General features: G+C 45.8%; 1 protein-coding gene across 32 annotated transcripts in view; it reads right to left on the bottom strand.

The window, feature by feature from the left end:
• Positions 1-14,671, bottom strand: part of RAPGEF1 (Rap guanine nucleotide exchange factor 1) — a 159,078-nt gene that overhangs the window by 64,225 nt on the left and 80,182 nt on the right. For 20 of the 32 annotated variants that reach the window (XM_028834699.2, XM_077967457.1, XM_077967439.1 and 17 more), the window contains 3 exons: positions 11,433-11,572; positions 10,752-10,865; positions 3,533-3,711 (listed from right to left, as the gene is read on the bottom strand). In XM_028834699.2, the coding sequence (XP_028690532.1) occupies positions 3,533-3,711; positions 10,752-10,865; positions 11,433-11,572 (433 nt within the window). Of the gene's footprint in view, positions 1-3,532; positions 3,712-10,751; positions 10,866-11,432; positions 11,573-11,838; positions 11,882-14,671 lie in introns of those variants that run through there. The other 12 variants (XM_077967448.1, XM_077967461.1, XM_028834702.2 and 9 more) reach the window with 2 other exon arrangements.

The following is a 14,671-nucleotide window of genomic DNA, read 5'->3' as shown; positions in this document are numbered from 1 at the left end:
AAGGAGGAAACAATTATTGCAAGGGATCTAAAGTTTCCATTTAGCCAGGCGTTCCACTCTGCATGTTCCAACAGAAGAAAAGGGTGGAAAGCAAACTTTCTTTTTCTTTTGAAAAGAATGAAAGCAAACTTATCAAGTCCATTAGAAACAAACAAACAAAATTCCCAAAGGAGCCCCGAGAAAGCCAGGATTGGGCTACTTTAGAAGATGATATGGATGGAAAGTATTTGTTGTTGGAACTCCTCTCTTAGGAAAGAGGATGGAGAGGGGAAAACAAAGACCCTGCAGTCTCTCCTGGGGTTTTGGACCAGAGCTGATCTCATCCTGCAGGGGAATGTGCTTCTAACGGCTGGGCTGGACCTCGCGCTGCTTCCTGGCAAGGCCAGGTGAGGCCTCTTGACAGAAGCCTGTGGCCTTCCCGAGGTGCTGCAGGAGGATTCCACTGGAGAAAGCATCTCACTGTTACACTGCTAGTAACAGTGAGGTGAAAGAGGGGGAAACACTTTTATGCACTACTTCCTTTCTGCCTGCATTGGATGCTAACGTTTCCCTGAAGGTGCTGGAAATGTCCAGCGTTCCTGTCATTAGCTTGGAAGCAGAAGATTCCTGTGCCAAGGGGCTAAGACATAAGAAAGGAAGGAGAGTTGAGGACTATAAAAATGCCATCTGAGGCCCAGCTGCTGGCTCATTTCCACCATGGAGCAAAGCCCTCTGCGTGTGACGAGTGTAACTGTTGCTCTCACATGGGCCTCCGGGTGCCTCACTCGGGAATCCTCCATTCACAGCTCATGCTAAGAGCCAGCTGCTTGTTGGAGGCCAGCTTGTCACCGTCCCAGGAACTGAGGTGAGGGCGGTGAGGGCGGCAAAGGGCCTGCTTGCAAGGACCCGCCTCGCAGAAGAAACGGGAAAGGACCTTCCAGCTCGCAAACTGCCCTTAGGGAGGAAAGAGATAATGCAAAGCATCTAAAAGGAGCATCTGAGGAGGTATTTCCAATCACTGCGGGAGACCAAAAACCACCTCCACTAGCCTGGAAGAATTTCAGAAGGAAAACCCCTTCAATGGGATTAGTCAGAGGACTACCAGAAAACAAACCGTATTTCATGGGTCCTTACAGCCACACCCAGGCACTTCCCATTTTCTCCTCTAAGAAATGGTTATAGACATTCAAGGTCAATTCAGAGCCACGCCTCAACAGACAAAAAATACCCCCAGCCATTACCATGTGACTTGATCGATTCTTACCCAGAGTATGCAAATGACCTCCAAGCAGCGCCCTGGATCCAGGAAGCAAGACTCCTAGCAGCACCACACTCTGGGTGTGAGGGTCCAGGGGACACTATCCCGGACTCTCCCAAAGAGGCTTAGCGCCTGAGGGCGCAGGGTGAAGTGATCACTCCCCTCTTCCCACTGTTCCCCTCTCGTCCACGCCCTAGGACGGATACCCTCTGCCCATGACTGCCCGAGTCGCTGCCCTCCCCTCCCTGGGACACACCAGGCCCAGTGGCCTCAGTTCCTTTGCTCTTGTTCTCCTGCCCCCACTGCTAATCCAACTGCTGCTTTCCCTCAGGTCGGGCTCCGAGAACTACCCAGTCGAGGTTTCATCAGATCAAATCCAACACCCGTGTAGCTCTCCTTTCTTCAAACTCCAACAGAGCTTCCTCTCTGTGCCATAAAACAAGGGCTGTATCATAGAACCGAGGGAGCTGATTTGTTTCAACTAGGCTTTAACTCTTCCAAGGCAGAGACTACCACATGAGACTAGGTCCACAAGAACATGTTCTAAAAGGGCATCCATACATCTGACTGTGGCATGATGTCGCCATTCACTTCCAGGAGCCCAGCACCGAACCCTTCTACGAGCTGAAGCTGGATTGACTCTGGTAAAGACAGAGTGAAGACAAGCATGTCCTGCTTCCTCCCCGTCACCAACCAGTGCCAGCGAGCTTCTGGCCAGAAGACCACAATCTCCACGGGTCAGCTGAAAGTCCAGGGTGGAAGCCCCAGGGCAGGGAGTTTCTTGTAAATAAAGACACTATTTGCTTTATCCCCCAGAAGAAGAAAACTATGAACTTCATTGCCAAGTTCTGAAAGCAGTTCATAAAAGCTTAGCCTCACGGGGCTAAATGAACACTAAGCCATCTTGGGGAACTGTGACAGAGAAGCATTTATCCTGAACAGGTACCATGGAAGAAAAACAAAAAATGCGCCAGCCTCTTAAGAAAAAGCTCCTGCTGGGCTTTCATTTCAGATTACATTTGGTACTGCTTTTCTTTTCACATTTAACAATAAATACAGGACAAGCTGCTAACTAACCTGTAAGAGGAAAATGCACTTCAGCAATGAAAGTATTACCCAACAAAAGCTTCCTGGGGCAAAGGCTGGCTCCATGTCCCCTGCACGGAGTGCTTGTAATTTTACGTTGCCTCAGCATCTGTTTTAAAATATGTTTAGCTTTCTCATACCAGAAGTAGGGCAAACGAACCCTTGACAAGGTTCCTAATACTAACTACATCCCACCTGACTGGCTCTAGCCGGTGGCCAGATAGAAACTTATGAGCATCTCTGCCCGCCAGCAGGCTGGCTCCTGGCTTACCTACTGCTCCTTTAGACAGACCATTTGTCTGAGAACTTAAAGTAACCACCTCTTAGTCACAGGCTGCGCCTCCTGAATGCATGCCTGCTTGCTTTAAACCCACCAATTAAAGCTCACTGCAGGAGGCCTGCTGGGATAAGGCCCGCCCCGGACCCAATAACCCCAGTAACGGCACTGGTCCACAGGGTCCCTTCTCTCTCTCCCAGCTTGTGCTTCTTCGCCTCCCCGTGCAGCCTCCAGGCTGCTGTGTAACCCCCAAGGTCTAAGGTACTAGAAAACTCTTAGCTTGTGAGCCTGCAGTCCAGCCCCTGACAGTGAAGCCTGCGAAGAGCCTCATGCAGGTGGAGGCCCTGCTGGTGCTCTTCAGTCTGGGCCTCGGGTGATGACTGGAAACAGTAGCTTCCAGCTGACAGATAATGAAACTCAAAAAGTTTCATTCAAAACAGGCTCCCCCTACCCGCAGTGAATCCAGGCTCCAAGTCTGGGAGGTGTCCTGGCTTGACACAGTTAAGTGCTGCGCGGCCCATGCTCTAACAGGGGCTTCCCTACCTGCCTCTCTTGGCCTAATCATCTAAGCAGCTGGACACTGATAGGACTGAGTGGACATGTTAGGTGATTGAGGGCTTCAGGAGAAATGTATCCAAACCAATGTGACTACTGCCCATGAGCTAAGGCAAAGAAATGACCACAAACTTACACTGTGACCACATCCCTAGGGATGGCAGAGATGTGTCCCGGGCTTCAGGAGTAATAGTGACCTCAACTCTGAGATGGCATCAAGGGACAGTTGTGGGGGGATGGGCCAGGGGAAGGATGCTGGGTGATGGAGTCCTTTTCCTGACTGTTCCTAGGAACCTTGAGTTTCCAGTGCCACCAAACCAAGAGGCCTCTAAGGCTTCCATTGTTCTGACACAGCCAAGGACTTCAGAGCCACTCACCTGTGCTGAATTCGAGGATCGTTCTGCACCAGGGGTAAGATGGCCTCCAGCACCTTGCTGGCTGACCCTGGAAGCATCTCCAGTACCTTCTTATCAATTGCCATTTTGTCCACAATGGTCTTAAAGTAGCGCAGGGCACTGACCACTTCCTTCTCTTTCTCCTCCAGCCAGCTCAGGTTCTGAAAGGAGACGTTCAGCATAAGGAGGAGGAGAGAGATTAAAGGGAGCTATTTTGAAAAAAAAATAAAGGAACATTTTCTTTAAACCAGCTTGAGATCGATAGGAATGGAAAGGCTCTTGCTACAGAAACCAAGCCAGGTCATTTTTCTAAGGACTGTAATCAGGAGACAGAGGGTAGAGCTGAAGGAAGAAGGGGGCTTGGACCAAGAAAGCTCATTCAGAAATTTCTGAATTCCCTTTCCAGACCCTGAGGTCTTGAAAACCACTTCTCGTCCTGTCTGTCCTCATCAGCCACACTGACAGACCACCACTAACCCCATTAAGTAGAGTGAGGACTAATTTGCTGATGACTTGGAGAAGCAACAGTCAAGGCCCATATCCTGTAAATCACATCAAGAAACTCCAGGCTTTTGTTTCAAAGATCTGAGGGACTGTGTAAGACCAGTCCGGGGCATGAGGGGCTGAAACCCATTCCCTGAGGACTCCTCACTAGGTTCCCAGATTGTTCACCCCACTGAAGCCCCCACTCAAGGAAATGATATGCTATTCCTAAAGGTCCTGGAAGCTCCCAGAGCTAGAAGGGGCAGGAAGTCTGGGGAGAGAAGGCAGAGAAGCCAGAGCAGATGACACTGCTTCTCAAGATTCAATGACTACTCATGCAGTGGGCGCCAGCAGCATTCATGCTCCCTCTGCTCCTGAGAGAAAGAGAAAATACAGAGCCCTGCGCTTTCCAGTGCTTAAGCCACAACCCCAAGCTTTTCTCCCTGATCATGGGGGGCCTTGGATCCAGTTGGTGGGTCTACACACCCCTTTCGTTCTTCTCTCCAACTTCCCCTCTACTTGCCCAGATGTCAATGATCCAGGTCTCAGCTGGCTGGCAGGGGAAGGAGGCTGACAGTAATCTACAGAAATGGAGTCTCTGAACCTGTTCTGGTTTGGGAGGTTGTCCTTTAAAAAAAAAAAATAGTAGTCTACAGAATGGATAAATCCCAAAATGGACAGTGTACTCAAGTAGTCAATTACATGTCTAGTGCAAATTAAGAGGGGCGTGTATGAGGCAAACAGCCACCTGCAGGATCCCAGAAGTCTAGAGGATGTAAATAAAAACAACTGAGGGCAACAAGATAATTTCTAGAAAAAGATGATTTAAACAATATAAATATACAAACAAATGGTAGAAATTAATAAAAAGTGCTTATGATTCTGAACACTAGCTCTTTTCTTCTAAAATAGTGCAGACTGGCCAGGTGAGGTGGCTCACACCTATAATCCCAGCACTTTGGGAGGCCAAGGCGGGCAGATCACTTCAGCCCAGGAGCCAAGACCAGCCTGGGCAACATAGTGAGACACCGTCTCAATTAAAAAAATAAAACAAAGTTAAAAAAAGGTGCAGAATATCATTTAAAATATAAAACAGTTCAATAGTGGAGGCTTTTATTTCACGGGAACGTCAAAAGAAAAATCTATACATGGCTACTTTTAGTCAGACAATGTGCAAAAGACCGGGTCATTTCTTCCATCCAGTCTTTCCCAGAAGGTGTCCCACAGACCGGAAGACACAATTCTCCGCTGGTGGCGGAAGTGCCCCCTCCTCATCCCCATCCCTGGGTCCTGCACCCTGGCTTTATTCTTCTCTTTTCACTACCTGACAGATTTGTTTATGGTCTGTTTCTAAGAGGCTGGGCGCTTGCTTTTCCACCTTGTGGACCAGAGCTCTCTGCTTCATGTCATCTGCCCGGGGCAGGGAGGAACCTGAGTGTGAAGCAGTCGCAGTGCCGACAGACCTCAGATGTGCCTAAAGCCACGGTCAGCCAGGCAAGAAGAGGACTATGACAGTAACACTGCCACCTTAGCACATCAGAAAGTGTTAGAGACCACCAATGATGAAATTTGGTGAGGAACACGAAACATTTTAAGAAAATGTGTCATCAGGTTTGCTGGGGAGAAAGTGGCTAATCTGAAGATGGGAGGCACTCGAAAGCGGCAACGCATTTCAGAGCAGAGAGTTTTTCTGCCATTGCGGAGAGATCAAATCAGCCGTTTGAGAGTCAGGCTGCTTGGCCGGGTGCGGTGGCTCACGCCTGTAATCCCAGCACTTTGGGAGGCCGAGACGGGTGGATCACGAGGTCAGGAGATTGAGATCATCCTGGCTAACACGGTGAAACCCCGTCTCTACTAAAAAATACAAAAAACTAGCCGGGTGACGTGGCAGGCGCCTGTAGTCCCAGCTACTTGGGATGCTGAGGCAGGAGAATGGCGTAAACCCGGAGGCAGAGCTTGCAGTGAGCTGAGAGCTGGCCACTGCACTCCAGCCTGGGTGGCAGAGCGAGACTTCATTTAAAAAAAAAAAAAAAAAAAAAGGGTCAGGCTGCCCTGGGCTCCTCCTAAAGGAGCCAACAATGTAATGTAGTACAGCCAGGCTGCCTCCGAGAACTCAGATTCCATTCCCAGAATTAATGGCCTCTGAGTGTTGTGCATTCTCCAGCCTTTCAGCTGTCAAGCTGGGGCTCCTTGTGAATGCAGCTGGCAGTGAGAGTTCACAGCTACACACCCACATCCAGCACTGGTTTGGACTGGGGACTCCATGCCTTGGCTTTGCTGAAGGTGCCTCGTTGCATAACCTGAAGGCAGGTGCGTTCACCTGTGCACCCCTCCTGCTGTGAGGGATGGGTTGCCATCATTGGTCCACATAAGCCTGGAAACTAAATCAGGCTGTCCGTGTCTGGGGATGGCTTAGAGACAAGGCCAACTACTGGGCTTCGGGCTTGTCATGCACAAAATGGGGAGAATAACATCTGCCCCGTGTAACTAAAGAGGTGACTGTGGTGGACTGAATGAGAATGCATATGGAAGTGGTTCACAACATTTAACAGGCACTATACCAACACCAGAGACCATATACCTGCCAGTAATAAAGCAGAGAAACAGGGCCTAGGATGGGAACATCTGAAAGGGAAGAAACAGGCCAGATCGTAGCTGCCATTCATCGGGGACATGGAGGCACCCACTGTGCTATGGATTTTATGTAGGCTATTTTACTTGAAGGTTACAACCACCCTGTGAAGTGGATACTATTATTTCACAGGTGGGGAAACTGAGGTTTGGTGGGTTGTAGGGGAGGTTAAGCAACTTGCCCAAGGCCACACAGCTGTAGTGACAGATACGGAATTTGAACTTGGTCTGAGTTCAGAGTCTGGAGAGATGGAGAGGAGAAGAAAGACTAGATCAGAAATGTGCTGAAGTTAAAAGGTTGACTTGAGATCCCCTGGTCTAAAGATCTCATTTAATAAACGAGTAAACTAAGACCCAGATGGCAGAGGTGGACAGAAAACCCCCATTGCCTTTCTGGCCCCGTGGGTCATATTCATTCCTGACGCCCAGGCTGTGGCTCCACAGCCATGTGCCATCACAGGAGACGGCGGGGAAGAGGGTGAGGAACACTGGCCCTCCTCTCCAGATACTTCTCTCCCCACAGCTGTGCTGCATCCGGGACACCCCATCTTGCCCTGTCACTCCTTGTCCCATCTGCAGCCCTGGTGCCTCCCCTCTCCACAGCAACGCAAGCCTCATTTCCACACTATAGGACAGTGTACCCGGAAAATGTGGGTTAAGCTGGGGAGTGAGGGGAGGGCAAGTCACAATCAGTATAACAAAAAACTAGAATTGTAGGATTTAAAAAAAAAATGGCAAAGCAACATCATTCTTCTCCATTAGCCCAGGACAGTGAGGCCTAGGAAGAAGACATGGCTAACACAGACATTGGTTACAATGAGAGCACCAAATCACCACCTGCCACCAGACTGTCCGGCAGCAGCAGCTCCCTGCTTCTATTTCATCATAAGATCTGAAGAGCTGAAGGGGAAGGGCTTTCAGGAATTCACCCAAGAGCCCTGGGATCCAACTTCTGTCCAAATGCCCTCAGAGATGGGGCACTCACACCTCCCAGGACCCCCTGATCACTGCTCATTGTAATTATACCTTTGGACTCCCAGTATGTGGCTAAACTTCCTCTACTACTTTAGCACTGCAGCTTACTGCCAGACTTGTTAAAAGGTTGCAAAAAAGTTTAGAAGTTCATCACAATGTACTTTGAATTTTAAAATTCACTAAGAAGATGCAAGAGACTGCTAATATGGAATCAGTCTGGGAAGACAACAGAATATAGTGAGAAAAACAGATTTTGATGAAGAAAATGTGCACCGGGGCCAACACTGTCTGCGCAGTGGGAATAATAAAAGCTTCCCCACACAATTATGGTGAGGAGTAAATAAGACAGCGTGTCTGAAACCACCCAGGACAGGGCTGGGGCAAGGAGGAGCCCTTGAGAAGTGGCAGCGAATCTGAAAATGTACTTTCATCTCCCTGCACTTCCATTTCCCTCGTATCTGAGCAGGGAAAGCCATGTATACGACCTGAAGTAAAATAAAAATGTATGTAATCGCTCCCTAAGCGGTAAGAGAGCTAATGAATACTCAACGAGGGCGGCAGATGACAGACCCGCTGCAAGGTTTCTTGGACATAACCCTCTAAGTCCACATACTCTGGTAGGTTTCTCAACGCTTCTGGTTCTGTCCATGGGCCTCCACAAAGCAATAGGTTTGCATTTACTTGTCCCATGCAGGTGGCTTGGGACAGAGCACAGTCATCCAGCCCTTCCTAATGGGCAATGACGAAAAAGGGGATAACATTCCTTCTTGGGTGAAGATTGCACCTATAGCTCCTTGCTACAGAACAGATTTCTCTTGGCACTACTGACATTTTGGGGCAAAGAATTCTTTGTTGTATGTGGGGGCTGTCCTGTCTGGTGTATTGTAGGTTGTTTAGCAGCTTCCCAACCCCTACCCACTAGAAGCCAATAACATCTGCTTTGCCTTCCTATGGCAACAACCAAAAATGTCTCCAGACGTTGCCAAATGTCTCTTGGGGTTTACAGGCACCCCACTAAGTGAGGGATATACTTTAGCACTGAATTTTTCTCCATGATCTCTCTTGGAAAAATGAACAAAGGGGAAAATCCCAGCTGGGTGCATTGGCTCATGCCTGTAATCCCAGCACTTTGAGAGGATGAGGTGGGCAGATCACTTGAGGTCAGGAGTTTGAGACCAGCCTGGCCAACATGGCAAAACCCCGTCTCTACTAAAAATACAAAAATTAGCCAGGAGTGGTAGAGGACGCCTGTAGTCCCAGCTACACGGGAGGCTGAGGTGGGAGAACTGCTTGAGCCTGGGAGGCAGAGACTGCAGTGAGCCAAGATTGCTCCACTGCACTCCAGCCTGGGTGACAGAGACTCTTGTCTCAAAACAAACAAACAAAAAACAACAAAAACAACAACAACAAAAAGCGGGGAAATTCCAGGAATTGAGTGGCTGAACAGTTTCATATCAGAGTTCACTAGCAGAATAACGTTGTTAGTAAGTGAATCATTTTACTCTGACTGCCTGGACTAGTGTTGGATGACAATTACACTCCGCTTGTAGTTAATACTAACTCGGCTACAAGAGGTTACTAAACAGGTTGTAATAAAAAATAACTGTGGCACAGACCAAATCTACTGTATTATTCTTCAATCTGGAATTTAGATCAATCTGGCAAACACTGACTGTTTCCCTCTTGCTTGTCAGCCACCTTTTGTTAAAAGAGGGGGCAAGAAAAACTATTTTTCAACAAAAGACTATTAGATTTAAAACCTTTATTTTCCTCCACTTTTAACTAAAATTTTAAGATATTCTGCTGGTCAACATAAAAACCAAAAAATAGATGAATTGCAAAATTCAAGAATTATGTATTTAAATAACAGGCTAGCTTGCACCAGCTGCATTAAACTGATGGCTATGACTGTAGTTCTGCTACATAGAAATTATACTTTGGATAAGCACTAAAGGATTAATAATATCTGTCTACAAGGTTTGTTTTATTTTACATTACTCAGTTTAGTTTTATTTTATTTATTTATTTTTTGGAGACAGAGTCTCACTCTGTTACCCAGGCTGAAGAGCAGTGACATGATCTCGGCTCACTGCAACCTCAGCCGCCCCGGTTCAAATGATTCTCCTGCCTCAGCCTCCCAAGTAGCTGGGATTACAGGCGCCTGCCACTATGCTTCGCTTATATATATATATATATATATATTTTTTTTTTTTGTATTTTTAGTAGAGAGGGAGTTTCGTCATGTTGGCCAGGCTGGTCTTGAACTCGTGACCTCAAGTGATCCACCTGCCTCAGCCTCCCAAAGTGCTGGAATTACAGGTGTGAACCAGTGTGCCCAGCCTAGTTTTATTTTTATGTAGTCAGGATTAATATTTAAATTCACGAGATATTAAAAATTCTGTCTTTCATAAAGAGGAAATGTAGCATCTCGAGAATTCAGACTCTGATGTCAGACAGCCTGCATTCAAATCTTGACTTCGCCAACATTTTGCTGTGTAACTTTGGCTAAATGCTTAATATTTCTATAGATCCAGTTTCCTTTTTGGCAAAATAAGTTTCCATACATCAGGGTTGCTATGAAGATAAGTAAGAGGACACATGTAAAGCACTCAGCACTGGGCCAAGAAAAGGCTCCATAAATGTTAGGGACACAGGTGTCTGTGGCTCTGAGAGCACTTGGTCATGCGGCGGTCTCACTGCACTCCACCAGCCTTGTGAGATGGCTAAGAAAGCACTCGAAGGCTTCAGAAGCCTCTTCCCTTCTAAACTATTCAGATCATCTTAGCAATTCAAGGAACAGCTGGTCTTGAGAGATGAGACTCGCCCACATCCCCCGGAACCCGTTGGACCCAAGCAGCACACCCAAACCAACCCCAGAAAGAATCCCTGAGCTTCTGCCACAAAGCTCTCTCCAAAGATCATGGGACCTTGCATAAACTCTCACTTTCATCCAAGGTCCCTTGGACTCTTTCCTGAACAATTCAGCCCACAGTCACCACCCAGTTGAACATAATAATAGTGCAATAGATTTTTTTTCCATCCCCAAAACCATGGACCAGGATTCTGCAGTAGAAGGCAAGGCAAACCCAATTGTTCTTAATGTTACACTGACCTTCTGCCTTTGAGACCTGGAAGCCACAGCACTGGTGGACATAAATTCTACTGCCTGCTGCTCCAGATCCAAGGGGAGAGGGTAGCCCTCTGGTAGAAATCTGTCTGTTGCCTCCTGGAAGAGAGGAAACCTGGATTCCTACAGAGCTTGAAATGGCTGTTTGAGGCTGAAGGGAGGGGTTGATGAAAGTCAATAGCTGTTTCAACATATCTGGCTTGACTGGCCCTGCTGAGGCCACTAACTCTTGAGGACATCTTTGGCTGGGTCTCAAGGGGTTTGCATGTTTCAGAGCACAGGCCCTAAAGCCGAATGATGGATGTTCTGGACATCACAAAGTTCCCTGTGTTTGAGTGTGCGCCAAGGCAACGAAGGGAACTGCAGGGCAGGGAGGCAGCAGCCTGGGGTGTGGACATGATGTGCTGAGCTGTTTTAAATGCCCAGAGGATGACACAGCTGGAAAAGGAGAACTGTCCTAGCCAACTGAGCTTGGCTAACATGGCAAACACTCACCATCCTAATGGTTCTTATTTTATAAGGACACCAAAGGTCCCGCCCATGGAATGCTACAAAGTAGGTATGAATCACTGAAAGCTGAATCCCCAGGGAGGGAACATACAAATCGCACAAACTCATACTGCTTGAAGCAGGTGAGGCCAGGAGAAACACCTAGAGTCAGCTTACTTTGTTCACAGGTTTCTCTGGAATCTTTACGGACACCTCAGCTGGTTTTCCCTTCTTTGATGGCGTTCTCTTGATTTTGGGTGAGTGGAATTTGTCCATCAGCTTCATGGTGAAGGAAGAGAGATGAGAACGCTGAGAGTCTGAAAACAAAGAGGGTACTGACTGTTAGATGGGAGTGGGAAGAAGCGACGGTTCATTGACCTTTTGTGGAAATGAGCAATGTCCCCAAACCCATCTTTTTTCTTGGCTGTTGAGAGTTTCAAAGGAAAGGACGTATGGATCCACTACAAAACATTTCTGCTTACATGCTTCAATTTTTGCAGTTTTCACCAAGGAATTGTGGAAATCAAAGGCAGTCCAAATAAATATGGAAAAAGAACTTGCAAATATTCCCAAGTGTCCATAGAGAGTTTGTGTGATGATCTAACTACCATCCTAGGGAACTGGCTAAGAAGAAAGAACACCCAGTCAAATCATAGATGTGTAGGAGGTGGGAACTGGAAAGGAAGGCCCTTTCGAATCCACCTCTTCACTCTTTAGGAAACTGCAACAAGTGACAGGTGCAAGGCTCTGGAGTTGGCAGCAGTGACTGAACAAGAAGTAAGGTGTTCAAAACCCTCTGGGCCATGGTGAAAGACTGAAGGACTTGCCCCAAAGATCAGGAATTAAGACTAGGACATCTGTTCTCGCCACTCCTATCTGACATTGAACTGGATCAGACCTAAATGTAAGAGTTACAACTGTAAACCTCTCAGGAAAAAAACAGGAGTTTTTGTGACCTTGAATTTGACCATGTTTTCTTAGATACAAAACCAAAAGCACAAGCAACAAAATTAAAACATAGAAAATTGGACTGCAAATACTACTACTAAGAAAGTGAACAAACCCACAGGATGAAAGAAAATACAGTCATGTATTGCTCAAGGACAGGAATGAGTTCTGAGAAATGCACCATTAGGCGACTTCGTTGTGCAAATGTCATAGAGTGTATTCAAATGAACCTTGATGGGATAGCCTACTGCACACCTAGGCTATATGGAGTAATACCCATTGCTCCGAGACCACACACCTGTACAGCACGGTACTGTACTGAGTACCGCAGGCAACTGCAATACAATGGTATTTGTGTATCCAACCATATCTAAATGTAGGAAAGGTACTGTAAATGGTATAAAAGATTAAAAATTCCACCTGTGAAGGGCACTATCATGAATGGAGGCTGCAGGCCTAGAAATTGCTCTGAGTGAATCAGGGAGTAAATGTGAAGGTCTAGGACACTCCTGTACACCAGGATAAACTTTATAACCGTGGCACATTTAACCTAAATTTATTTTTAAAATGTTCTTTCGTCAATAAGTTAACCTTAGCTTACTGTAACTTTACTTTATAAACTTTTAATTAAAAAATTTTTATTCTTTTGTAATAGCTTAAAATATAAACATAGTACAGCTGTACAAAGTATTCTTCTTTTGTTTTTTTGAGATGGGGTCTCACTCTTTTGCTACGACTAGAGTGCAGTGATGTGATCACGGCTCACTGCAGCCTGGAATTCCTGGACTCAGACATCTTCCTGCCTCAGCCTCTCGAGTGGCTAGGACGATAGGCAAGTGCTGCAATGCCTGGCTCATTTTTAAACTTTTTATAGTGATGAAGTCTCACTATGTTGCCCAGGTTGGCAAAAATATTTTCTTTCTTTATATCCTTATTCTTTAAGCTTTTTTCTATTTAAAAAATTATTATTTTTTTTACTTTTAAAACTCTTCATTAAAGACAAAGACAGACACACATTAATCAGCCTAGGTCTACAGGGGCAGGATCATCAGTATCACTATCTTCCACCTCCCCATCTTGTCCCACTGGAAGGTCTTCAGAGTGATAACATGCATGAAGCTGTCATCTCCTATGGTAACAATGCCTTCTTTTATAACACCTCCCGAAGGATCTGCCCGAGGCTGTTTTACAGTTAATATTTTGTTTTTAGTAAGCAGAAGCATACTCTCAAATAATGATAAAAAGTACAGCAAATCCATAAACCAGTAACATAGTCATTTATTATCATTATCAAGTACTATGTACTGTACATAACCATATGCGCTATGCATTTACACCAGCATCACCATAAACACGTGAGTAATGCACTGTGTTGGATGTTACGATGGCTACACCAGGCGAGGTGACAGGAATTTTTCAGCTCTATGATAATCTTATGGGACCACAAGATTATAATGTGGTCTGCCTTATATGTGGTCTATCACTAACTGAAATGTCGTTATGCAGAGCATGACTCTATTTGAAAATCATATGAACCTTAGCATCATCAGGGGCTTGGTTCCAGGATCCCCTTCAGGGATCAAAATCCACGATGCTCAAGTCCCTTATATAAAACAGCGGAATATTTGTGTATGACGCACACACATCCTCCACATGCTTCAAATCATCTCTAGATTACTTATGATACCTAATACAATATAAATGTTATGTAAATAGTTATACTTTATTTTAAAATTTGCATTATTGTACTGTTATTTTTACTGTTTTTCCCTGCATATTTTTGAACCATGAAAATGGTTGAATCAGAGGCTGCAGAACCCATGGGTATGGAGGGCCAGCTATACCTGGTAAGGGACTTGTATACAGAAAACATTAAAAAATTCTTACAGCTCTAGAATAAAAGGCATATAACCCAATGTAAAATGGGCAAAGAATTGGAGCAGACATTCTCCAAAGAAGATATACAAATTGGCAATAAGCACATGGAAAGACAGTCAACATAATTAGCCATTAAGGAAACGTAACGCTTCATGCACACTAAGTCTAATAAAAAAGACAGTATCAAGTGTTGGTGAGGACTGGAGAACTGAAAGCCCCACACATTGCTGGCAGGAATGTAACATGGTTTCCCTGCTTTGGAAAATGTCAGGCAGTTTCTCACAAGATCACAGAGTTGACATGTGACCCAGAAATTCCACTCCTGGGCACATTTGCGAGAGAAATGAAAGCCTAAATCCATGTGACTTGTACAGGTAAGTCAAAGGAAAGTTCACAGCAACATTATTCATAATAGCCAAAGATGGGAAAAACTCAAATGTCCACATGTTTGTGAATGACTAAATAAAATTGTTATATTCCATACAATGGAATATTATTTGGCAATAAAAAGAAATTAAGTACTGATCAGCTACAACACAGTTGAACCTTGAAAACATTATCTAAGCTAAAGCAGTCAGCCACAGAAGACC

This window comes from Macaca mulatta, chromosome 15 (genome assembly GCF_049350105.2).
Source record: "Macaca mulatta isolate MMU2019108-1 chromosome 15, T2T-MMU8v2.0, whole genome shotgun sequence".
Classification (NCBI taxonomy): domain Eukaryota; kingdom Metazoa; phylum Chordata; class Mammalia; order Primates; family Cercopithecidae; genus Macaca; species Macaca mulatta.
This window is presented reverse-complemented; position numbering and strand designations above follow the sequence as displayed.